The sequence below is a fragment of the Protopterus annectens genome, chromosome 1.part0, assembly GCF_019279795.1.
Source record: "Protopterus annectens isolate FY-2018-M chromosome 1.part0, PAN1.0, whole genome shotgun sequence".
Taxonomy (NCBI): domain Eukaryota; kingdom Metazoa; phylum Chordata; order Ceratodontiformes; family Protopteridae; genus Protopterus; species Protopterus annectens.
The window spans coordinates 1,660,591,274-1,660,618,802 of record NC_056725.1 but is presented as its reverse complement, the minus strand read 5'-3'; the positions used below and the strand labels follow the sequence as shown (position 1 = coordinate 1,660,618,802).

Here is a 27,529-nt window from a genome sequence, read left to right as displayed (position 1 = left end):
CTGCAACTTCAGAAAATTCAACGCAATTCCTAGGTCTCGAAAAAGGGCCACTCCCTTTGGCGGCGACCTTTGTGGTGGTGATGGGGAATTTAAGGGGATGACATAACCCCTAGATACAATGTTGAGCACCCACTGGTCTGAGGATATGGTGGCCCAGGCCAGTTGGTGCAGGGATATCAGACCCCTGACTGCCTCCAGGGAAGGGTAGCATTTCAGGGGCATTACTGGGGCTTTTCCAAGAAACACTCACCGAATCCCTGCTTTTGCGGATCCCCTCTGCCTCTAGGGTGGCACCTATCGAACCCCCTCCCCCAGCTAGAAGAGGAAGGATCCTGTGGAGCATCATGGGGGGAAGACTGCGACTTGCGGAACCACAGTTTCTTACTGCCCTTCTGAGTCTTAGAAAAGGACCATTGGGGAGTAGCAAACTTGATCCCGACCAGCCACAAGATTTTACCCTCCTGCTCGCTGCGGGTCAAAGTCTCTGAGGACCGGAAGAGGGTGAACCCATCAAAAAGGGCATTAGTGAAGACCGCCTTTAAGTTATCCACAAAGCCGCAAAGGTGGAGCCAGGCATGGTGCCTTATGGCAATGCATGGACCCACAACCAGAGAGGTGGCCTCTACAGAGTGTGAGATCAACCTCATTGAAGCACTGGCTAGGGAGATGAGAGTTGTGAGCTTCGGAAAAACCATCAAGCTCTCCAGAGGCAATAACTCAGAAAGGGACATGGAGAGCTCTGACACCAAGTCCCTTTGTAGCCAGGTGAAATGTACCATGTAGTTAGCTGTCCTCAGCCCAAATGTGTCTGAGGCGTAAACGCACTGTCCGAATCGGTCCATCACCCTAGACCCCCTGTTAGGGGGATGGACTGAGGAGCTCTGTTTCTCAAGCTCCTTCTTGGTGGCTGCGTCAACCACAATAGCATCCACCAGTATCCCTTTGCTCCAGAAAGGCATTTCCTTAGAGGGAACTAAGGAATTTGTCTGCTCTTTTTGGCACCAGTTCCACTATGTCAGGCTCCTTCCAAGCCTTGCTGGCCACAAGCTGGATCAACTGGTCGGAGGGGGGGACACCAAGGAGGTAGATGGGCCCACTCCGAACACCTTCAGGAACACGGACTTCTTGGAGGATGGGACTGGGGGAGTCCAACCACCCCGCTTCGTTGAGGATCTCTAGGATGTCAAAGGACATTTCCTCAGGAAGTCTGGGGGACCAGTCTCCTTCATCAAAGTCTGTGTCATCTGTCAAAGACTCCTGTGAGGAGTCAAGGTGCCTCCTCTTGCACAATCTTTTCCGAGGAGGCTCCTCTGCTGGTGGCTCAAGGGAGGAGGAGGAACAGACCACGGGGGGGGGGGGCTCTCCTCTGAAGGCAATCTCAGGGTGGCTGATTCTGGCCGAAAGAGAAGGACTTGCCACTCAAAATGGAACCAGGTAATACGGGGTTCAGAGCTGAGCAGGAAGAAGCCGACCAGCCAGACATGGTCCGCTCCATCGCCAAAAGGCCGAAGGACTGGATGAATCCCTCTCCTCCCTCTCCCCATTGGCAGAGCTCACAAGGGGGGTCCTGGCCCATTGCCCACACCCCCTGACTATATCGGTCCTGAGCTGTCCAGGGCCGAAGCCCCCAAGGAGAGAGAGCGATCTGAAAACTCCAGACCCAAACCCGTCCCCCAGTGGTCCGGGTGGACATCTAGGGCACGAGGTAAGGCCAACCCAGAGGGAAGATGAGCTGACCCCACCAAGGACCCAGGTGGCTTGGGAGAAGGAGTGCTTCCCGATGCCAACTGCTGCTCCTTAGACAACGTCTGAACCTGGAGAACCAAGCTCTCATGAGTCGGGTGGGGAGAAAGGAGCATAGGGGTGGGAGGGGGACCCCTAGGTGCATGGCCAGGGGACGGGAGTAAATGCAGTTCCATTTGGGCTTTGGGGAAACTCATCATTTGGTCCATATCCAAGGGGAGCAGACTTCTGGTGGACCCAGATGAAACTGAGGAGTGACCGGAGTGGGTGGACAGTCTACAGTCCCTGGAGGACCTGCTTGGCTTCTTCGGATCAGAGGACATAACTGGGGAGTCTACCACAATAATGGTCCCAGTCAGCACTGAGGGAGCCGGCGGTGCCGGAGCAGCGGACAGAACCGGCAGATCCAGGTCGGCCTGCTAAAAAGCTGTCAGCTCCGAAGTTGTCAGAGCCAATAGTGACTTGGTCCCCTCAGTTGGGTCCGAGACCCTGCCAGTCCTGGAGGGTTTGGAAACTGTCATAGAAGCGGAGGCTCTCAGAGCCTAAGCGGCCAGAGCCGAAGCCCCTGAGGCTGGACACTGATCCAGAGCACTTGGATCAGAGAGCCTGGGCCACATAGAAGAGTGATCCTTTAAGAAAGAGGGCTTTCTCTTTGGATCCTGGGGTGTCTAAGAGGGGGAACCTGAAACTAAGGGACCCCTGAGGCTAAGCCCCTCACAAGAAGCTTGTTTCTACAATCTAGGAGAGCCAGAAGGTTGAAAACGGCACAAATGTCACACACAACCTCTAAATGGGGCTCCCCTAGACAGCAGGCGCACACTCTTCATGCGTGTCTGCAGGGGCCAACTTGTGCCTGGATGAGGAGCAGTGTTTGAAGCCCACGGGCTTCTCTGCCATACCCAAAACACACAAGCACCACATACACACACTTCACAAGAGAAGAAATATAAGGGAAGAAAAAGGGTGGGAAGTGACCTAATGCCAGAGACCAACTAGAGGGAGGGAGGAAGCCTGTAAAACTAAAGTACATTACAAAAAGTACAACTAAATGTTAAGGATACAGTTAAAAATAAACTGAGATAGAAAGGGAGAAGAAAAAGCCCTTAAAAAGGTCAATACTCAACTAAAGGCTTCTCCAAGCTCAGGAACCAATTGTTCACTACCACGTCAAATGAGATCAGAGGATCATGGGAAGCAGGAAGTGAGGAGAAGGGAACAGCTTGAACTCAGGAGCTGACACTCACTTTGCCAGCTCAGATCTGTGACCCATCCGTGATCAATAATGACATGGATAGCATCAGAAAAAAGAAGTTATGTATGCACCATAACATTCCATGTGAGTTGCTCATCTTGCCTTCATTTTCAATGATTGAATGAGCCGATCCTCGGCTCAGACTCCGTCAAATACAAAAGCTCAAGGTCTTTAAGCACCTCGTGGCCTACTTCCTATCCCATGATGCAGTGGTGATTCCCTCAGATCTTGTTTGCAGCCAACTATACTGATAGGTAAAGTACAGTTTTGTACCTACCATAAATGTAGATGTTCAAGTGCTAATGCAGCTGCAGTCATAACAGATGGGTTCTCCTGCCGTCAGGCAGGTCCTTGGTTGGCCGAATTCCAAAGTCTAGGTCCGGCGTTGGTTGTCGTCGCTTCTTCCCTGACGTCAGTGCGCCAGGGGTATAAAATAACCAGCTGATGCCATTTTCTTCAGTTTTTCTTGCCCCAGATGTCAGGTGCCCCCAGAAGGAAGGCAATACATAAATTTATGTGATAAAGCAATGCAATATGATCAAAATACAGTAGTGCAAGCAAATACAACAAGAATGAATACCCCAATCAGGTAGCATGAGGAGGTGTTAGCCAACAGGCCTGTCCCAAGAGGGGAAGGAGGGAGGGAAACCTGGACTGCAGCTGTATTAGCACTCGAACATCTACATTTATGGTAGGTACAAAACTGTACTATGTTCATCGTGCATACAGCTGCAGTCATAACAGATGGGTAGAATCCCAAAGCTAAGAAAGGGGTGGTAGGTACTAGGTGGAACTAGGAGGAGCCAGAATGCCCTGCAAGACTGCAGTGGCAAAGCCCACTCTAGATTTGGAGTATAATGGAAGGTGGTAGCGCTTGGAGAAGGTATGCACAGAACTCCAAGTGGCTGCCTCCAAAATATCTTTGGTAGGAACTCCTCTGAGAAAAGCTGCAAAGGTAGCTGTGGCCCTTGTGGAGTGAGATCTGATGCCTGTAGGTACAGTTTTGCCATGAAAAGAATAGCAAAAACGTATGCAGTGGGCTATCCACTTTGCGATAGTCTATTTGGAAGTTGGCTTTCCTTGAGCTCCTATAGCATAGGACACAAAGAGCTGATCTGATTTCCTGAAAGGCTTTGTACTGTCCAAATAATAACGCAGTTGTCTGTGGATGTCCAAGGAATGTAGTAATTTCTCCCCTTTGTTTTGAGGATTAGGATAAAAGGTAGGTAAGTGTATAGCCTGATTCAAAGCTACCCTGGATACCACTTTTGGCATAAAGAATGGATTGGTTCATAAGGAAACTCTGCCCTGATGGAAGATGATGAAAGGTTGCACAGCCATGAGAGCTTGCAGTTCCGATACCCTACTAGCCGAGGTAATAGCCAGAAGGAAGGCTGTTTCCCAGGACAAATATTGCAAGTCTGATGAGGCAGCTGGCTCAAAAGGAGGCAAGGTCAGTTTTTCTAGAATGAAGTTGAGATCCCAAGCAGGTTGTTTCCTTGGGGGTTTTAGATTCTTAGCCCCTCTGAGGAACTGTTTTAAGAGGGGGTGAGAGAATAAAGGTGGATCAGTGTTGTATTCAGCAGAAATGGCTGAGGCATGGATTTTGATGGAGGAGAAAGAAAGTCCACTGCCTAGCAGCTCAGCTAGATACTGTAATATTTGAGGTAAATTCAGTTTTCCAGGATCCTGGCCCTTTTTCTCATTCCAGACACAAAACAGTTTCCATTTTGCGGTGTAAGCTTTTCTGGTAGACGGCCTTTTGGCCTCCAAAATGACATCCTGCACTTCCTTGGAAAGTAAGGTCTGTTGTGATGCTAAGGAATCTTCCATGCGGCTAGATTGAGTGTTTTTAGCTGACTGTGAAGAGTTTTGAAGCTGTGCTGGGTCAGAAGAAGAGGCATTAGAGGCAGGGTCCATGGTGGGGAATGTGTCAGGCTCCTCAGGAGTGGGTACCAGTGTTGTCTTGGCCAATCTGGAGCAATGAGAATTATCTTTGGTCTGTCTGCTCTGGTTTTTAATAGAACTTTGGGCAGCAGAGGAAGAGGTGGGAAGGCATAAACTGTCATTGATGTCCAACTGAAAGAGACAGTGTTCACTCTCCAGGCCTTTGGATGAAAACTCCTTGAGCAGAATTTTGTCAATTGGTGATTTTCGTGGGAGGCAAAGAGATCTATGTCTGGCCTTCCCCATGCTTGAATTATCTCTGTAAAAACTTGAGGATGCAACTTCCATTCGTGTGGATCTGTCATATTTCTGCTTAGGTTGTCTGCCAGCATGTTTTCCTTGCCTGGCAAGTACTGTGCTTGTAGTTTGATTCTTAAGTCCAGGACCAGGTTCCAAAGTGACATGGCCAGTCTGCATAGTGGGTATGAATGGGTTCCTCCCTATTTGTTTATGTACCACATTACTGTGGTGTTGTCCGTCCTTATCAATAGTTGACCTGGTTGCAGAAGGTCTTTGAAAGCTATAATAGCTAGCATTTCCTTTTGATTGATGTGTAGGTGCTTTTTTTTTGGGACCATTTGCCCTGAATGCACCGATCTGGCATGTGTGCCCCCCAGGCGTAGTCAGAGGCGTCTGTTGTGATGACCTGATGTGCTTGAGGCTTGCTGAATGAAAGACATTTGTTTGCTTGGCATGCTTGAGCCCACCACAGAAATTCCTTTTGAAGACATGGAATTAGTGGTAATGTTGTTTCCAGGCTGTGGCTGTGTTGAGACCATAGGTTTTTCAGGTACCATTGAAGTTTCCTCATATGCAGCTTTGCACATGGGATTAGTAAGATGCAAGATGCCATGAACCCCAGAGCCTGCAGGATTTTTCCTTGCAGTCAGCCTGGTGCGATTTGCTAGTGTTCTGAAGTATTGGTTAGTTGCCCCTGTTTCTCTGGCGTGAGGTAGGCCATCTGGGTGTTTGTGTCCAAGTTGGCACCCAGGAAAATTATTTTCCGAGAGGGTATTAGCCTTGCTTTCTTTTTGTTGACTGTGTATCCCACAGAATTCAACAACATTACATAAGCCAGATGTTTCAGAAGAATGTGCTTGCTGTCCGCTTGGATCAGGCAGTTGTCCAAATAGGGGTATATTTGTATCCCTTGAAGTCTGCAGTAGGCAATTACTGATGCCAGGCATTTCGTGAATACTCTGGGCGCTGTAGATAAGCCAAAGGGCAACGCAGAGAATTGATAATGGGTTGAACCTGCAAGAAATCAGAGGTATCTTCTGCAATTTTGTCTGATTGGGACATGCAGGTATGCCTCCTTGAGGTCCAATGTTACCAGCCAAGACTCCTTGTCCAGCATGGAAGAAGCTGCTGTAGAGTGAGCATCTTGAATTTTGATACGAGTAGAAATGTGTTTAGGATGGATAGGTCCAAAATAGGTCTCCAATCTTTTCTCTTACTTGGTACCAGGAATAGTCTGGAATAAAAACCTTGACCTTGGTTCGTGCATAGGCACCTCTTGAATAGCTTTCATGTCTACGAGATCTGAAATTAGTCTTTGTGCCTCTGCCCTTTGATTGTGTGGCAGGTTTGGCATGCCTCTCATTTTTGGAAGGGTGTGAAAATGGAATCTGTAGCCTCTGTTTATAATGTCCAGGATCCATTTGTCTTTTGTGACAATATGCCAATTTTTTTGAAAATAATGCCAGTTTTCTGCCTAATGGTGCTGCCATTTGAGTCTTGCTTGGCATACAAAGGGGAAAGTCATTGGGCTTGCTTTCTGAATGGTTGCAAGTTATCCTCACCACCTCTTTGCGTAGGAGCTTGCCATTGTCTGCTTCTAAACGATCCTTGGGATTGCCCTCTGCCCCTCGGGCTCCTGTATCTAACCTCTTTGGGGTCTGTCCGTGGCTGGAAAGGACCAATTTTTGGAAGGCCAATTTCTACTAAAACGTGGTGGTTGTACCTGTAAAAAATCTTGCACTGTTTGCATTGATTTAGCCTTTTCCTCCATTTTCCTTAATATCCCCTCAGCATTAGCACCAAATAATACATCCTTTTGTAGAGGAGCATCTAGTAATTTAGCTTTGACATGATCTGGTAAGGTTTGTTCCTTGAGCCAGGCATGCCTACGTATGACTGATCCTGTAACAGCAGCTCTACATGAGGCCTCTAGAGCATCAAAACCACTTTGTAAGGTATGTTTACCCACTTGTTCTGCACTATGCATCAAATCCTGCAACTCCTTCAAATCTGGTTGTTCAGGTTGTGACATTTTACTTCTCAATTGTGATAAAAACTGTTGGTACTTTAGCATATGGAACTGACAGTTTAATGCCCTCATGGTTAAGGTGGCCGAGGTATATACCCTTTTTTCCCCACCTTTCTAAGGATCTGGAATCTCTCTCGGAAGGTAAAGGATTTTTAGCAGTGGAGGCCTTAATTCCCTTGGGGCCCTGTGAGATAGTTTCTGGGTCAGCAGCATGGCTTTTGTATAGAAATTGGTGCGAGTCAGGAACCCTGTAGAACCAGTCAGGCTTGACTGGAGCTGGAGGCAGAGAATTCAGGCCTCCCGAGTACACATCATCTAGTATGTCCAAGACAGGAGGTATAGCTAGAGGCCTGTGCTGAGGTAGCAAGAGAAATTCCCTAAGCCTTTTCTTGGAGTCTGAATAATCTTGGCCTTCCCAGTGGAAGTGTTACTTTAAGGTATGCAAAGTTTCCCCAAATGAGTAATCCTCTGGGGGGAGAGACAGAGGGAATGGACTCCTCAGCATCAGAATATTCAAAAGGGGAGTAAGAATGTTCTTGTTCATCAGAGTGCTCTGAAATAATGGAGCCCTGATCAGAGGAGAGGGATTCTTCCTCCACTCTGGTCCTTTTGTCCGGTGGGGGGGGGGGGTTGAGAACCCCTGATAAGAGTAATCAAATCCTCAGCCATTTTAAGCATCTGTTTTTTAGGCATGGGGCCTGGAGATGGTCCCTGTGTAGCTTGTCTCTTAGACTGCATGGCTGCTTTAGACTTAGTGTAAGCCTTGATGGAGAAAGAAGAGGAAGGTCTGAAGACACCTTGAGAGGAGGTAGACCTGTCCACATTTTGAGATTCACCGCCAAGAGTGGCTTCGGTATCTGTAGTCGGGGTGTGGGCCAAGGAGCCTGCGACCTCGGGCACAGGAGACACCGCCAATGTCAAAAAGGGTTGGGAGGTGGCCTAATGGTTAAGGTGTTTGCCTTACAAACACAAGGTTCAAGGTTTGAGTCTCACAAGGGATAATTAGCTAGGCTTACAATGGCTCGCAAGGGCAGTTAGCTTAGTACTAACCTATGAACCTATGTAGTGTCGTCGGTAGTCAGGGGCTGCGTAGGTGCCTCGCTGAGAACCGGACCACGTGGAGTCGGCTTTGGCGTGGTGTCAGTAGAGGCCGCAGACCTCATGTGTCGGTCCTTGTATTTGCATTTTTTAGACAAAACTGGAGTCCGAGTATCCGACGACATAATATAGTTAAATTTTTTGCCAAAATAATGCTGGGCGAACTCCGCCCGACGCTTAATGGTGTGCTTGTTGAATGTAGCACAAAAGCGACAGACCAAGACGTCGTGGTCTGGGCCTAAACAAAGAATACAGAGGGAATGGAAATCCTTATGCAGTATTTGCTTCCCACATGAAATACAATTATTAACTTTGTCTGACATCGGTCTGAGGCAAGAAAAGTTTCCCCAACGGGGTACTTAGCTTTTAGATGACTTTGGTTGCAAAATTTTTCGTAATTTCAGGAGCTGGCCGACCAGCACTTGCGAACTGCTTCTGCTTCGGGCACCGCGCGGCAAGAAAGACTGAAGGAAATGGCATCGGCTGGTTATTTTATACCCCTGGCGCACTGACGTCAGGGAAGAAGCAACGACAACCGACGCTGGACCTAGACTTTGGAATTCGGCCGACCGAGGACCCGCCTGACAGCAGGAGAACCCATCTGTTATGACTGCAGCTGTATGCACGATGAACATCTACCTTGGTAAGAAAAATAAGAGTACAGTAGATAATGACAAAACATCACCAAGATTTGTGGCAACTTCCCGGTCCTCAAGAAATTCATGGTAGGGGATTGGTGGGTGGGACGCAAGAAAGAAGGTGAGAGGAACAGCTCACATGGAACGTTATGGTGAGTACATAACTTCTTTATGTGAAGTTGTTCTATCTCACCTTCATTCTCACTGATGGGTTAGCGTCCCAAGCATCATCTTTGTTGAGTGGCTCAGGGAAGTGTATTCCTCAGAAACATGGAACCATAGGAGGCCCTACCCAAACATGGAACCATAGGAGGCCCTACCCAATTTGTAATGAGTGATAAAGGTATGAGGTGTAGACCACGTGGGCTGCTACACAAATAGAATCTATAGGTAAGCTTAGCCAGAAAGGCTAAAAATGTGGAAGCATCTTTAGCTGAGTGGGCCTTTACTTTATGATTTAGTGGCATGTGCTCAGAGCTATATATGAAGGCAATGCAATCTGACAACCATTTTGACAACATGGTTTTTTACCACCGGAGTACCCTTCTTTGAATCTGAAAAGGAGGCAAAAAGCTGTTCTGATTTTCTAAAGTCCTTAGTCCTGTCTAAACAGAATTGAAGTTGCCTATGGACGTCAAGTTTGTTAGAATATTTGGGGAAAAAGACAGGTAATTCTATAGTCTGGTTGAGGTTTGTCTCTGAACAAACCTTAGGTAAAAATGAAGGATTTGTTCTCAGCGAGACTGTCATTGTGAAAAATCAAGTACGGGGGTTTGATGGACAAGGCATGTAATTCCGAGACCCTTCGAGCAGACGTAATGGCTACTAGAAAGATGGCTTTCCATGATAAGTATTTCAGGTCACAAGATGAGGCTGGTTCAAAAGGCGGTAAAGATGACTTGAGAAACAACAAAATTTAGGTTCCATGGTGTAGCTGGGGATCTAACAGGTGGTCTCAAATGGATAGTACCTTTAAGGAAGGCTTTAGAAAGTCCATGGGACATGATAGAAGCCCCTCCAATCACCAATATGAAAACTAGAAATTGCTGCCAATTGAACCCTAATGGTTGCTGCAGCCACCCCATTCATTAAAAAGCTTGGTCAGAAACTCTAAAATGGATGAATTCCAAGCCAAATATGGGTCAACATTGTTTTGGTATGCCCATATGGAAAATCATTTCCATTTACTAAGGTACAGCTTCCTGGCAGATGACTTATGAGAGGATGTTAGTATATTCTGAGCTGCAGGTGAGAGATTTTGGAACATGGCTATTCTTGGAATTGGAGCAGCCAAGCTGTCAATCTGAGGGTACGAAGTGCAGGATGCAGAGCCCCTGATGAATGCATCAGAAGATCTGGAACTGGGTCCAGGATACATGGCTCTTCCAGTAGATGAGGCTGAAGAAAGGGGGAACCAAATTTGACGAGGCCAATAAGGGGCTATTAGAATGTTGGTCCTTCCCAGAGTCCTGGCTTTCTGTAAGAATCTGGGTTATCAGAGGAAATGGGGGAAGGCATAAAGGAAACCCAGGGGCCAATTGTGTACAAGCGCATCCCTTGGGGTATTCCCCGGATTGGGGATTAGGACAAAGCAGTTGCTGCACTTGGCATTGGTGCGAGTTGCAAAAAGGTCCCAGCAAGGCTGGCCCCATCTGCAGAATATCCTTTCCGGTACTTCTTTCAGGGACGACTCGTGAGGCAATAAAATTGCTCTGCTCAATTTGTCTGCTATGACATAGCAATGCACATCCCGGGGAGGTCCAATCAGAAAGCACTGGGTGAATATTGCTGCCATACTCTCAGGGCCTCTTGACATAGGGGGTGGGATCTGGTCCCTGATCTGGTACCAGAACACCAACATGTTGTCCATCTGTATTTCTGTATTACAATAGTCCCTAGAGGAAGAAAGTGCTGAAAGGACTGGAACGCTAGTAGTACCCCTCTCATCTCTAGGACACTGATATGCAGATGAGCCTAGTGTTTCTCCCATGTGCCTTGGGCTGTCCTTCCCTGAACCCCCCCCCCCCCAATCAGGAAGGCATCTGTGGTCACAGAGGCAACAGGAGTGGGTAGAACAAAAGAACATCCTATTGTTACCTGAGGAGATGTCAGCCACCAGTGAAGATCCTTCTTGCATGAATTCAATATAATCAGGTGAGACACTGGAAGTTCTTGAAAGGACCATTGTGCGAACAGGAGCCATTACAGTATCTGCATATGCATTCAACCGAAAGGAATGGCAATGATCACTGCCGCCACTGTCCATAATATCTTGAGCACTGTTGAAGCTGGGGCTTTTTGTTTTGGGATGAGGTTCAGGAGTTGAAGGATCCCAACTCTTTCTGTTGGAAGCTTTATGGTCACAGAGACAGTGTTGAGATTTGCTGCTATGAAAACTGTACATTTGGATGGTGATAAGGCAGATTTTTCTGAGTTTATGGTAATACCCAATTGACTGCAAAGATTTATGGTCGCATCCCTTGCTTGTATGAGTCTATGCTTGGTGCTGGCGGTGAGGAGCCAGTCGCCTAAGTATGGAAACACCTGGAATCCTAAACGTCTCAGATGACCCATGATTACTGCCATGCATTTGGTGAACACTCTGGGGACTGAAGTGAGGCCAAAGGGCAGAGCTCGAAACTGAAAGTGACTGGCTCCCAGCAGAAAGCACAGATGATCCCTGGATGGCATGGTCATTTTCATGTGGTAGTACCCATGTATCCTGGAGATCTACTGAGCACATCCAATTCTCTTTCCCTAGAAAGAGAAGTATAGACTGTAGTGTGACCATCCGGCAGTGTTGTTAGTTACTTACAAAAGTAATAAGTTACTATTACTAGTTACTTTTAAGTGAAAGTAATATATTACTATTACTTTTCTAAAAAAGTAATATATTACTAACTAAAGTAACTAGTTACTTTTGCATAAGTATAGTTTATCAATTCTCATATTCAGATTTACTGAAACAGTACTTGTGTGAGGAATACATGCTTACTGCACATGAATACGAGTGTATTAAAGTTGTATACACAGTGTTACAATAACGATGAATAGCATTTTACACTTTACCAAGTCCCACAGATTAGTCTTTATAATCAGAGTCACAATTTAATACTTAAACTAAAGTACATACAGCCAGCAACAAAAGACCTATAACAAGTTACAACCCATCAAATTTTCAACAACATACATTAGGCTAATCTGCTAAAACTAATGCTGAGGAAGCAAAAATGCTTACAGAAAATGGCATATAGGTCTAACAAAGTCAACCAAAATATCAAAACCGAGCAAGCAACTGGCACGCTCAAGCAACCAGAAAAAAAATAAAAGTAATACAGTACAGTATGAACAACTCAATTTTCATGTGCTACACTTCATGTTTTCCCTCTGCAGAAACATACCTATGTTTTTAGAGTTTGAGTTTCAAAAAAGAAGACGCAAATAAATTCCCTCTCTCCCCAACCTGAGAATAAGTCAAACCAAACAAGTCAAATAGCTAAACTGGCAACACCTACTTCACACTCACACAGTTTACAACAAATTGCACATTCTCTCTCCATCCTCTCTCACAGTCTCTTCAACTTTCATACATGCAATCACTCACTCTTTCTGTCTCCGATCTCTCTCACACACACACACACACACACACACACACTTTACATTTTACAGCACAATGCAAAAACACTAATAGACATCTGCTAAACAAAGCAATACTGTCTCACATTGCATTAAAACGTCTCTGCCCTTGAAACTCTCATTCATTGAAACAGCAATGAAACTCACAGCACATCCAAAGAAAATGCATCTGGCCAGTGGTGGATAAAGATTACCTTTGGGTTGTTATCAAATCACTGCCCCCATGCACATAAAACAAGAAACATACACGTGTTCTTTTCTTTGATACACCTTCCTGACTTTATTATATTCCTTGTAAAATACAGCACACTTGTTAGAGCGCATTATAAATTTCTGTACTGTAGGCAATGAAATAAAATGCATGAACCAATAAATGACAAAACTGACCAATTCAGAAAATTTCCATCATAAAAGTCTATTTCCACACCCACACTATAAATAGAATGACAGTAGTGTAAGCCATGTGCATCTTGCACAGCTTCTCACACTTCAGTTTCAGTTTTATTAGGGGGAGGGGGTGGACAAAAGCCCAAAAAACAGGGATGCATTTTAAACACTGCTTGTATAATTTTGGAAAGTTGCTAGAATAAAATGCTGTGTTATCACTATGCATTTCACTGGCAAGTCCTGAACCCAGGACCCTGTGCACTACAGTCAGAGCAACATACCACTATGCCAAATTAGCAGTTTCCTGAAAGATAGGAAGACTGAAACTTAAATGGCTATCATTTAGTGAATTCATTTCTCACTTCTCACCATAGCTCTCAACCTCTTAGCATAAAAAACCTGGACAAAGCCAATGGGGGGATACAGCCCCAAAATAGAGAAAATTTCAAATACCAATCTTATAAACTTAGAAAATTGCTAGAATAAAAGGTTTTGTGTTACCATTTATTTTCTGAAGAATATGAAGTCTGAAATTCAAATGCCTGCCATTATTTAATGAATTTAATAAACACACACACACACACACACACACACACACACACCTTCCCTGAACATAATTCAGAAAAAAATAAGGTTTCCTTACTGCAATTTAATTATTCAGTTAAATAATCCTTCCCGTTCAGAGTCTGCAATTTCATTCAGTTAAATAATCCCTTCCTGTCTGGAGTGCATTCAGTTAAATAATCCCTTCCCGTTCAGAGTGCCGTTCCTGCTCACAGGGCATTTGAACAGGTGGAAATGCGTGCATGACGTGAGCTCCTTGAGTTCAATTTGACAGGCTGGTAGCCCTGATGGAGCTAATGACGTCAGCGCACAAAACGCGAAAAATAAACAGAGAAAAAAATCGAAAATGAAGGGGTGCTACTCGGGAATTCTGGCACCCCTTCATTTGGACCCCAAAAAACGAGCAACGCAAAAAGTAATGCACATTTGCGTTACTAAAAAGTAAATTACTATTGTGCATTACTATATTGAAACTAACACCTAGCATTACTAGTTACTAAAAAATGTAATACGTTACTTTTGTAATGCTTTATTCCCATCACTGTCATCTGGAACTTTGTTTCTTTGACAGATTTGTTCAATCTGCTGAGATCCAAAATGGGTCTCCAGTCCCCTTTGCTTTGGAACTAAAGAACCTTGAGTAAGTTCCATATCCTCTCTGGTCTGCTGGGACTGGTTGGAGGACTCTTTCTAGTAACCTTGCAATTTCTATGGTTGCTTGTTCCCTGTGACTGGGTAGAACGTCTGGGATTTTTGTCACAAGGGGTGGAGGGGTGGCAAAGGGAATGGAGTATCATCTGGATATTACACTTTACACCCAACGGGCTTTTGTGATTTTTACCCAGGTGTCTGGGTACAAAGATAAGCGTCCCCCGACTGCCTTCACAGATGGCCAGACGAGCCTCCTTTCAGGAGCGCTGATAGGGCTTTCCAAAGAACTGCTCCTTGTCGCCCTGATTTTGCAGGCCCCCTCTGCCGCATGGACAGCGTCTTCCATTATTATCCCCCTCCTCTGCCTCTAGAAGGGATTTCACCATGTGTGTTAAAGAAAACTCCTTGGGATTTACGGAACCACATCTTCCCACTTTTCCAACCTTTAAGATAAGGTCTGGTACGGGTGGAAAAACAGACTCCTACAGCAGATATACTCTTTTCATCTTGCTCACACCTGGTAAGCGTTTCCTTCACTTTCAGTCCAAAAAGGGATGAACCATCAAAGTGGGTGTTAAAGGATGACTTCTAGGGCTCCGCAAAGGAACATAAGCACATCCAGGAGTATCTCCTTAGAGCAATTCCTGTACCTGCTGCCCTGATCGTTCCATCAGCTGCATAGGAAATCAGATGCATGGAAGAGTTTATGAGGGAATTTAGGGTAGCAAGCTGTGATGTTACCTTGTCAGAGACCCCTGCAGCTACTGCACCCTGTAGAGTATCTCCCAATTCCTTAAGGAGATCTCTGTGTAGTCTAGTAAAATGTGCAAGACTATTCTAAGAGCAAAGGCAGCTGAACTAAACATGCGCTTCTCATATATGTCCATGATCCTAGAATCCCTATTAGGAGGATAAACAAATGTAGAGATCTCGGACAACTCCTTTTTGGTGGCTGCCACCACCATATTATCAATGGGTACTCCTTTTGTAAGGATAGCCTTGTCCTGGTGTGACATTATGAATTTGTTAGGCCTCAGAGAGACAGATTCCATGGTATCCGGGGATTCCCACGCCTTTCAAGAACGAAGGTCTATCAGCTCATCAAAAGTCAGTCTCACCCAAGACGTGGAGTCTTGAGACCCGTAAGCCTTCAGAAGTACTGACTCATCATCAGTAGGATTAATGGGCTTCCAACCACCTCTCTGTTTCAGTATTTCCAAGATATCACCAAAAGAGATATCTTCAGAGGGGGACTGTAAGGAACCTTCTGACTCATCTAAGTCAGTATCCGATGTGATGGATTCCTGTGGGGAATCCAGATGCTTCCTCTTGCAAAGCCTCTTCCTGGGAACCTCCTCAATGGGAGCTTCTGGGGAGGTCCCGGAAAAGCAGGGCTCACCCAATGGGGAGACCTGAGGCTCTGGGTCTCTACACTTTTGATGGAACAGTGAAGCAGAGGCAGACGCAGGCACTTTAGGGGAGGAGATTGCTGGTACCGATGATGTGGATGCCCAAGGGGACAATGCTCTCCTCATGGCATCGAAGGCCCCCCCACAGCTCCTGGATCTGCAGAAACAGGCAGTCTCCATGGCACAGAAGCGGTGGGCTCCAAGCCCAAGGTAGGTGCCGAACTCACCTGAGCCGAAGCCCCAAGAGGTGAAGTCGGAGCAGACAGGTCAGTACGACTATCCTCTCCAGACCCGACCGGCGAGTGTCGGCTCCTAGACTCTAACATCGGCACTGAAGAAGTCAGAGCAGTCGGAACAGATAGACCTGGAAGGGGTGTTGGCTCCGGCAGTCCCACAATCATCAGCTCCGAACACTCCGGCTCCGAAACTTAGGATCGAATTGGAAGAGAAATAGTAGAAATGGGCTGGGTCCTAGTCTGTTCCGAAGCCACAAGGGTCAGCCCCAACAAAACTTTTGCTAGTGCCTGCGTCTGCAGAAGCCTCTGCACCACACGATCCACATTCTTATCAGTAGTCTTGAGGACCGGGAAGAAGCTATAGAAGAAGCCACTGACTGCAGGATTGGAGAATTTAGAGTAGGAGATGCCTGCTCCAATACCGGGGACCAGTTCCTACTAACAACCACCTTCGGTTCCATAAGCAATGGAGCCAAGGTGGTGGTCTGAATCGGTTTAAAGGTCGATGAACCCTTTTTTGGCTCTGACCCAGAAGACGAGCTAGAAGACAGAGTCTTGGAGGATTTTGCAGGTTTGTCCAGTGTGTTCTTATCTAAAGATTCCTGGAAAGAGGACTTCAATAATCCCCTAGCTATTAACTTGCTCGTATGTTCATGAAGAACATGAGAGCTAAACGAATGACAGACAGCACAGTTCTCCTGTAGGTGGACCTCATCTAAACAATAAACACACACTGTGTGACCAACTGTAATGGACATTTTTTGTCCAAATGTAGGACACTTCTTGAATCCAGACTTAGCTTTCTCTTGTTGTGACACGGCTATGCAATATGCAATAATGTAACTGTTAACAGGCACAAACACACACCGGGCTGGCAACTCGACACCATAAAACTCCACTGCCGATCATGAGCAGACAGATGATCCGCTGTGATGACCCCTAACCGGGAAAAGCCGAAAGAAGAAGAAGAACAGGCACAAACACACTACATGAGCGACTATGAAGAAAGCACACGATACTATATATAGGATAGCCCTAATAAAAAAAAAAAACAGAGCTCTAACTCTTACAATTTCTAACACTACAGCACACAAAGAATAAAACAACTACTGCCTTAAAAAAATCCAAGCTCAAGCTTAACATACTCTATTTCTAACTCTACAGCACACACTATAAGGGCAGGGAGAAAAACTCTAAACAACTCTCTAACTTAAACGAGTTCTGAGAAACCGGCCTAGAAGAAACAATGGCCACTAATAACAAACAATGCACTCTCTAAACTTTAAACTATCTAATCCTAGAACTCACTAGAAGCTAAGTAATAGCAAGAAATATCAATAACTATTGAGAAATATTGAGGAATACAAGAACTACTGAGAAATATTAAGAAATTTCACTTATACTGGCCAGAGCTGTCGAAGAACTCCTGATCTGTTGCAGTGGCAATCGAGATCTGAGCGAAGCACCACTGCATCATGGGATAGGGAGTAGGTCACAAGCTGCTTGAAGACCTTGAGCTTTTGTATTTGGCTGAATCGGAGCCAAGGATCGGCTCCGAACCCATCAGTGAGAATGAAGATGAGACAGAACAACTTCACATCAATAGTTATCACTTGGAATAGGTGGAATCAGCAACACAAGTATTGTTTTATTCCCTTAAATCTGCTTTACTTTCAAAAGTGCCATGAAGGAAAACCGTACTAGACACCCTGTTTTCAAAATAAGGAACTAAAGTCTCGTTTCAGATGCTGATTTTTCTCTAACTTTTTCTAATCCTAATCCATTGGCAACTTCAGGCCTTGGATTGCCACTCACCCAATAACCTTTTCATTCTCTCCCGGCCCCTGCACACCACATCAAGAGAACTAGCTTACTGTCAAGTCTGCCTTACAGGTCAGTGTAGGTGGGTGTCAAAGTGAGGTCAAACAGTCGTACTGAAAGCCCAGTCTGCATCACAGTGGTATATACACACACACACACACACACACACACACACACACGCTTTGGACCAAAACAAATGTCAAGTTTACATAGTTACAAGAGTAATAATGCCCAGGACTAGCCTCCAGTCTAGTACAATGGGACCCCATGGCAGATTCTACCTACATCCTCATCACTAAGAAGGTCGATCTAGTAAAACAGATACATCCCACCCTGAAATCCTCACTAGCACTGAAGCCAATAATCATGCTAACAGACATTCTGACCTTAAAATCTGTGCCAATTACTTCACATACCAATATACAGATGTGGAGCCTACAGTGAAGCTGGCAGTACAAGGGACTGCTTCTTCACTTTTTTCAGCAGATCATAAAAGTCACCTTGCAGTGTTCTGATGCTTTAAGGACCTTAACATAATTACTAAATCTATTATATGCTGCTCTACATTCTTTGTGATATAAACTACTGAGTACTATGCAGGCACAAGTCTAAGCTGAAATGTAATGATATCAAAAGATGCAGAGAAGAAATAACACAAAGCCCAGCAACACTTGACTGACAGATTAGGGATATAAATACAAAAAAGCAGTTTTTCCTTTAATACCCACACAATGTTGGCATCATTCTACATTTTTTCAGTCAAATGATTAAATAAGTTTAAAGTATGTATAATGTCAATTTCTGCTTTGCCATACAACTCTGTCAGTACACAAGTATTTGCCCTTCGGCAAAAAGTTATGCTAGAAATTACAGATGCTGTTAGTGAGGCCACAGAGACCAGCTGTGGTTTCTTACCTTTGGCAAGAGAATGTCAATTCCGTCTCTTAGAACAATGAGGTCCTAAAATACAAAAGTAATGTAATGAGGAACAAAACTTTATTTTCTTCTTAAAAAGTCAAAAGTAATACTGCTCCAAAGCACTGAAATTATCTTATTTGTACGGCAGCTATAAACCAAATAACCACAGCTACAGAATGGTCTTTTATAACATTTGGTGCTGATGCACACTGTGTGTGTGTGTATGTGTGTGTGTGTGTGTGTGTGTGTGTGTGTGTGTGTGTGTGTGTGTGTATATATATATATATATATATACACATACACACACATATATATATATATATACACATACACACACACATATATACATACATGTACATGTACCACATACCTGTGTGTGTCAATATTATATACACACTTACATAGTTTTCCACCAATTTTTTTTTAATCCCCACCACTGACTTACATGTCACTACCCTGACTTAAGCTGATCTATTCACTGCTATACTGTATTGTGATACCGCAACAAATACATTAATTCATCTTTAAGGAAGAAAAGCTCAAGACACTGTAGGAGTATTACCTGCAGGATTAGAGCTAGAGGAAGGCACAACTCAGCAGTGTATGGCAAGACTGATTTTAATCAGACTGGATGTTTCCAAAACTATATGTACATGCAATAATGCCAAGCTGGCAGTGACAGGCAGGCACACATGCACACTTTCAGGTGAGCAGCACAAAATGTCTGTGCTTCTTTCTTATGTTCTGCCACACAATGATTTCCCAGGCCTCAAAAGAAGAGTGTCAGTCACCTCTCCTCCCAGCCTAAAGTCCAGAAAGCAAGTCTCTGGCCAGGTCATCTAGCAGTTGGGCCTCCGTTCATGTGGATCCCAAGGGGACATACTCAATAATGTGCTTGGAGATATAAAATGAAAGTAGGGCACATACAAAAATTGTTCTGGGCTACAACAAATTGAGAACTTCAATTTTGCTCTCTTGACAGGAGGGATACATTTATACAAAGCAGGAAAATGCAAAATGGGGTGCAGAGAAAAAAAGAAAAGAACAGGAAGAAAAACTGTCTAATAAAGCCTTATTTCTGTGAACAGCACAATACCTGCCACTAGTTCATAGTAAGCAAGCAATCAAGGGCAATGGGGAAGTGAAGCTGACTTCTGATTTCGCCTTGGAAAATCAACGGCCAGTTCTAGAATGTGGAGATTCCTTTCACAACTCCCTCAACAAACGTACACATATAACAAGAACTAACAGAGGATCGTCTATTTCAAACATATAGCAAGCAGAGTTAGAGGTCTAACAATCAATCAGATACAGCTGAAAGTAATCGGGCACTCGACAATGCATTCTTAAAGATACTGCACTTTGGGAAATTAAAGAGAGGCTTAGAAACTGCAAGAAATGCACAGTAAAGTCAAGACTCTTCTGGATTCTCCTACAGGGATGTGCTTAGATGAGGCAATTGTTTGTGTGTGTGTGGCTAAATGTGAATGCCAATGGTTCTGCAAAATGCAACTGCTGGAATCAGACTTTTTTTTTTTAAAGACCCTGGGTGCAACAGACAAGACAAAGGAAAAGGAAGTGAACTGGCTGAAGAAATCCTCTGCTTTGAACTTGAGGAATCATCCTTCTGTGCTGGCTATGGGAATGTAGAGAATCACCCTGGATCTAAAAGGTTCCTATGAAATCTTGTAAGAGGAGTAAAATTAGAAGTTATGCACTCACCATAACGTTCCATCTGAGTAGGTGTATTCATTTGTCTGCAACCTGTGGGTTATGGATCCGATATCGGATCCGAACCGGCATGGTTTTCCAGCTATGGATCCAAGCTCTCAGCTCCTCCCCTCACCCATAATGCCCTTCTCTACCCTCATGACCTCAGATCGAGTTTGCCAACAGCAACAACACCCTGAAAAGGGTAACAGATAATATGCAGGAAACTGAAAGGCCAGGGGGATAGGAGGGTGGGATGGTTGCAGACAAATGAATACACCTACTCAGATGGAACGTTATGGTGAGTACATAACTTCTAAATCTGAAGTAGGAGATTCATTTGTCTGCAACCTGTGGGAGAGTCCCCAGCTACCTGAATCTTGGCGGCCATCATGGAAGGATATTCGAAAATGATGCTCTACCCCTAGATGCAAGATCCAACTTATAGTGGGAGATAAAAGTATGAGATGAAGCCCGTGGCTGCTGCACAAATATCATCTAGAGGAATCCTAGCCTTGAAGGCTGCCGAGGTAGATACTGACCGGGTTGAATGGGCATGTACACCCTCGGTGAGGCCTTCCTGAAGCTTGATAAGCCAATAAGATGCACTGTGAAATCCAGCAGACAGAGAAACTTTAGAAATTGGCTTGCCCAAATTAAATTTAGCAAAGAAATAAACTGGTCGGATTGCCTATGACCAGCCGTTCTGTTAGATAAAATCTAAGTTGCCTGTGGACATCTAATGAGTGAAGCTTGTATTCACCTTTGTTTTCATATTTAGGGAAGAAAACAGGGAGGTTAATTGACTGATTAATGTTTGCTTCAGAAGCAACTTTAGGAAGAAAGGACGGGTTGGTCCTGAGGTAAACACGGTCCGGATGAAATACCAAGTAAGGAGGTTTAGCTGATAATGCTTGAAGCTCTGAAACTCTCTTGGCCGAGGTAATGGCTACCAAAAAGGCTGTCTTGTAAGACAAAATTTTGAGATCCACCGTGCTGGTTCGAAAGGGTCAAGGCCTGGAGACAAAGAGAGGTCCCAAGGAGGAACCGCTGTTTTACAGGGGCCTGAGAAGAAAAGTACCTTTAAGGAAAATTTTACACAACTTGGCTGACATAAGAGGATTAGAGTCATGGCCAATGTGATAATGAGAAATTGCCGCCAGTTGTACTTTGACTGTGGAACTGCTGGCACCATCGTTAAAGAGAGTGGCTAGAAAGTCAAGCACTAAGGGGAGGAACCGTGAAGGGATTCAGGCCTTGCAGCTCCGCCCACAAAGAAAACCGTTTCCACTTGCTGCGGTAGACTTTCTAGTGGACGGTTTATGAGCTGCCACCAGAATTGCCTTAACAGGTGTGAAATACGGGAGTCCTGATCAAGAGTGGAACTGGAGCAGCCAAGCGGTCAGCTTCAGGTTGTCCAGATTCGGAGGGTATGCAGGATGGATGGGATATCAGATCGAATGGGATCTAGAATCAGGAGGATTCACAGTGAGACCTTAGAGGGAACCAGATCTGTTGAGGCCAAAGCGCAATGAGAATCATTCTGCAACCCACCGAGAGGCTTTCTGAAGAACTTGGAGGCTCAGAGGCAAGGGTGCATAACCGTAGAGAAGACCGGTGGCCAAGCATGCACCAGGCGTCTCTTGGAGAACCTCCTGGAGGGTATCAAGCGAAAAAACTGTCGCACTTGGTGTTTGAGGAGAGGCAAAAGATCGCATGAAGGAGTTCCCCACCGTGCGAATATGCGTTCGCTACTTTGAAAATTGAGAGACCACTCGTAAGGGGTCAGAATGGTGCGACTGAGTTTGTCCGCCAGGATGTTGGACCAACCGAATGCGTTGCTATTAGAAAGCCGTTGCTGGAGATTGCCCATTCCCAAACTCTCATAGCTTCGACAAGACCTTGTTCCCCTTGCTTGTTGATGTACCAGACCACAGACATGTTGTCGATTGAATCGCAATTGTTCCCAAGGAAGAAAGTCCTGAAGTGCTAGCTTAGCTAAGAGCACTGCTCTCATCTCTAGAACGTTGATATGCAGTAAGGTCTCTGCATCGTTCCACGTGCCTTGGGCGGTCCGGCCATAAAATGCCCCACCCCGAGGGAGGCGTCCGTGGTCACCGTGGCGAGGGCTGCCCCGTGGAGATCTGGAGAGTGAAGCCACCACAGGAGGGACCGCTGCAAGCCTTGCTGATCGCAATGGGATGATGCATAGGAGAGCAAGGTATGACCACTGTACTAAGAGAGTCCACTGTAGGATGCATATTGAGCCTGGCAAGAGGGAGAAGTGCTATAGCAGGCGCCATGGACCCTAGAGCCCTCAGGACCAACTCCGCGGGAAAAGAACTTGAGTGGAGAATGGCCGCACCTGGAGCTGCAGATTTTGAACTCTGTCCGCAGTGAGGAAGGCTCGTAAACTCCTTGTGTCTAGCCTGGCCCCTATAAAATCTAAGAGCTGTGTGGGCGCCAGGTTGGATTTCTTTGTATTTATTGTAATGCCCAGAAAGGGAGCAAGATGGAGAAAGGAGTCTCGCCAATAATAGTAGATGCCTTGTTGGGTGAAGCCAGTCGTCCAGGTAGGAAAGACCTGCACCCCTGAAGCCTCAGGTGGGCCGCTACCACTGCTAATACTTTGGTGAACACCCTGGGGGCTGTGGTGAGACCAAAGGGAAGGAGAACTGGTAGTGACTGGCTCCCAGCGGAAGCGGAGGAACCTCCTGGGCGCCTGTCCATCAGGATGTGGTAGTATGCATCTTTGAGGTCTATCGAGCACATCCAGTGATTTTCTCCCAAAGGGGGAATAGATTGCAGAGTGACCATTCGATGAGATTTTCCTTGGGGACTGCCAGATTCAAGAGAAAGGTCTAGAATTGGTCTTAGTTCAACCGTCTTCGTTGGCACTAAAAGAACCTGGAGTAGAACCCTGATCCGATCTGGTCTGGGGGCGGGCTGGATGGCTCTTTTCTTTAGCAGATGGCCAATTTCTGCCAAAGGCCTCCCGTTGACCGGGTGGAATGTCTGGGAGGGACTTCAACTTTGGAAAGTGAAGAAAGGGATGCGGTATCCTCTGGATATGATTTGGAGAACCCAGCGGTCTGATGTTATGGACTCCCATGCGCTAGGTGCCCAGCGTCCCGACTGCCTCCAGAGTGGAGCAGCCGGGCAACCCTCAGGGTTGCTGCGGGCCGTTCAGAGACTGGACCAGTTTCTGGGAGCCCCTCTGCCTCTAGGCGGCGCCTCCTCTGCCACGGAAGGACTGGCTGTCCGGAGCAGGCTGGGACTGCTGCGACTTCGAACCACATCTTCTTCTGACCTTTTGGTTCCAAGAATAGGGCCTCTGGGGTGCAGAGAAGCGGATTCGGCGGCAGACAGCGTCTTCCGTCCCTTTCGTCTGGGTGGGTCAGGGTTTTGTGACGGTTTTTTGCCAAAGGGCAGAACCATCAAAGGGGGCATTCGCAAATGACGCTTTGAAGGGCTCAGAAAAATCGCAGTGACGGAGCCAGGCCTGACGTCGAGTGACTAGGCCTGGCCTTCCGTGGCGTGGGAGAGTAGCGCATAGAGGTATTAGTAACTGATCTAAGAGTGGCCATGCGGGTGGAGTGCAGCACCCTGTCCTCCTCTGACATGGACTCTGGGGGAGATGCAGCGTATTCTTTAATGAGATCTCGCTGCATCCTAATGGCGTGTGCCAGGTAGTTCAGCGCCCTTGCGAGAAGGTCGCTGAACTAAACATCCGCTTCCCCAGCGGGGTCCATCATCGAGACTCCTTGCTCGGGGATGGACTGAGGACTCTCCTGAGCAAGTTCCCTCTTGGTGGCGTCAACATGGCATCTACGAGGCCTTACTCCAATGGGCACGGTCGGACGGTGGGCTGAGGATCCTATCGGGCCTCTTAGGAATTGGCTCCACGGTGTCGGTTCCTTCCACGCCCTGTTGGTAATGAGGTCCACCAGGGGCGGCAGGAGGACCCAAGAGGTAGGCGGGCCCGCTTCAAATGCCTCCAAGAACACAGACTCGTCCGAGGAAGACTTGGGGGCAGACCACCCCTATGAGCATTTCCATGAGGTCTCCAAATGAGACATCCTCGGGGTGACCGTGGGAGCCCTTCCCTTCCTCAAGTCCGTGTCTTCCGTGAGAGACTGTGCCTCCTTTGCACATGCTTGCGAACATCCTCTGGGGGGCTGTCAGAGGACTCCTGCAGCAACTTGTTCAGCAATTGGGGCAGCTTGGGGCGGGCTGTCCCAAGGGCGGATGGTGGAAGCCTGGCCCAGTGCAGAGGAACAAGTGCGGGGTCGGAGACCCTCAACAGGGCCCTCTCCACTACATCAGTGGATCCGACACAGATGGCCCGGATAGCGGTCGGAGAAGGAGAAGGTTTGAAAAAGGGTGTAAACACTCCCATCTGCATCTGGGCCTGGATGAACCTTCTCATCATCGGTCCAGATCAGCATCGAAAAGACTATCGTGGATCTCGGCGAGGCTACCGAGGTAGGCTTGGAGTGCCTCCTCGATAGCCTCGGCGGAGATCGGGTCTCCTCCTCCTCAGGTCCGGTGAAAAACACACAGGAGACCGGAGCAGAGAAGGAGGAGACCGAGAATGGAGCCGACCAGCTGGCGGGCAGGTCTCGGCCCGCCGCTTATGGTGCTCCTCCGGGTCCCTTTCTTAGCATCCCTCTCCTCGAACCAAGCGGGAGGTTGAGTCCCAGGAGGAGGAGGGGGTGCCAGAGGAATAACCGCGAAACGGTTACTCGCGGACGAGTCCGGCGGTAAAGGCCCGCCAAAACAAGCTCCTTCAATGCCCTGGGGTTGAACCCTGCACAAATGGAACATCCAGATGTGAGGTGTTCAACCCCAGGCATCTAACACACCGAGTGTGGCCATCAGCTGGGAAAGCTTATGGCCACACTCGAGCATTTAGAAAATATAGATTTGGGTTGGTCTGCCATCCCAAACAAAGTAGTTACCAAACTAAAGTAACTAAACAACAAAAATACACTCACAGGCCCAACACACACACACTCGCCAACAGGGAGGGGATAACAACTCTAAAAAGGAAAAATATCAAAGGGAAACCTACACTTTCACACAAAAATCAATAAAACTTTAAAATTCTGAAATTTAACACTTAAACTAGCACTTAGCTTGAGCTTGAGAAACAAATCCAGTCACCATGAGATCTGAGGTCATGAGGGTAGAGCAGGGCATTATGGGTGAGGGGAGGAGCTGAGAGCTTGGATCCATAGCTGGAAAACTATGCCGGTTCGGATCCGATATCGGATCCATAACCCACAGGTTGCAGACAAATGAATCTCCTACTTCAGATACAGAAGTTACTGCAAGATTATCATTCTGAACTTTGCAACCTTCAGAAAACTATTCAGTTTTGACAGGACCAAAATGGGCCAAAAATTGCTTTATTTTCTTGGTAGCAAAAAATGTCTGCATACAGACTAATTTTTTGGCATCCTTTATATGGCTCTCTGAGATAAGTCTTAACAAGATGGAAGAGAAGACGGACTTGATCCTTGGGGACAGGTGGAATGTCTAGAAAGTTAGTTTTCAAAAAAGTTGTCCATACCACAGGTTTTCATATTTGCAGGACCCAACTGTCATGTGATGCCATCTTACTGCTGTACTAAATGGACCAGTCTCTGCCTCTTACTGTTATGGGGGGGGGGGGGGCAAACTTTGCCAAGTTACATCTGTTCCCTCTGGGTGTCATGGTCCTGTGGTCTTGACATTTTTGATGTCCTCCTATATCACTGCTGTAGTATTCTAAACAGAAGGGATCTATCACCGAGGGCAGCCCGACACTCTGCCAGTATACAAAAGCCTAATGATCTTGTGTGTGCCGTACACCACACTTATGCTTCCTGCACAAAATGTATGGCATAAAAAGAAAGTAAGGACTCAACTACCCAGGACTATTAGCCGCCAGGTCAAACGCAATCCTTTCATCCCAGGACATTGGGTTTGGCGGTTTCTAAGCACACCATCTCCTCCTGGAAATCTGAGACCATTTCCTTTTGTTTTACTTTTTCCATGGCAAAATCTCTGTCTACTTGTGTTAGAGCTCATTCCACTAGGGCTGTTGCCTCTGCTGCCTTCTTCAAGGGACTGGACACCAATTCCATCCTTGAAGCAGCTACTTGGTCTTCAGTGCATACCTTTACTAAGCATTATAAGTTGGATACAGTTTCTACTACCAGAGCAGATTTTGCTGAAACCATTTTATATGGGTTTGTTGAGGGCTCTTCTCAGCCTTCCACCTCCCATTTTGTTCCCTGAGCTTTTTTACTCTCTCTTCCGTTTAGAATACTGCAACAGTGATATAGAAGGACATAGTACAGTTGTGCAAAATCTTACCATAACAGTAGATGCCCTTCTCGTCACTGTTGCAGTATTCCCTCCCTCCAAGCCCCCCGTTGGTTCTGTTTTTTTTTTGTATTAGATTCCCTTCTGGCTGAGGGTCGCCCCTTTTCCTTTTGCATTTTTCCTTCTGGATGTGCATGGACTCCTTTTTCTTATGGAGACTGTTCTCTTCTGGAGCTATTCAGTTCTGGGTAGTTGCACCCGCACTACCCTTTTAGGTTTGTGTGGGGAGCATAAATGGGATGTATGGCGCATACAAGATCGTTAGGCTTTTGTATATTGGCCTTGTGTTGGGCTGCCCTGGTGGGGTGGGGGGGGTCTTTCACAAATATTTCCATTTGTACCTTTTCATGATTTCCATATTTCTTTGCTTTACACAGAGTTTCATAGAATTTTTCAAAATATTTCTAATATTTCTACAGGATTTCTTGTTACCTTTCTTGTTATCGGCTCCTTAAGCTTGGTGACAGCCCTTAGTACTTTCTGCTGCCAGAGTCATGCGAACAGTTTGTGTGCTCTACAGTTACCAAAAAAAAACATTTGCTTAACAGCTATCAATGCCTTATATTCTGTTTAGAATTTGGCAGTTGGTCCTCCTTGTTCTGTGAGGCTCCCCGTATTTTGCAATGCCTTAACATTGGTTGTCCCTCTAAATAATTCTTGTTACTTCTTAACCACATCTCCCTTTCATTTCACCTAGTTTTTAAACTCCACCTTAATTTTATCCCATTCCTTAGCTATATTTATTTTCAGAAGGAATTTCTGTCTTCTCTATTAGCTCCTGAATAATTTTCACTACCCATTCCTTAAATTCCTCTCTTTTCAACAAACAGGTGGGAAAGTACCAGTGTCTTATTTTTATTTCTTTACCCTGTGCTTTT

The 27,529-nt window shown here is 46.0% G+C and overlaps 1 protein-coding gene across 6 annotated transcripts in view; it reads right to left on the bottom strand.

The window, feature by feature from the left end:
- Positions 1–27,529, bottom strand: part of ADSL (adenylosuccinate lyase) — a 663,305-nt gene that overhangs the window by 584,791 nt on the left and 50,985 nt on the right. For all 6 annotated transcript variants that reach the window (XM_044068286.1, XM_044068279.1, XM_044068264.1 and 3 more), the window contains one exon: positions 18,567–18,611. In XM_044068286.1, the coding sequence (XP_043924221.1) occupies positions 18,567–18,611 (45 nt within the window). The remainder of the gene's footprint in view (positions 1–18,566; positions 18,612–27,529) is intronic.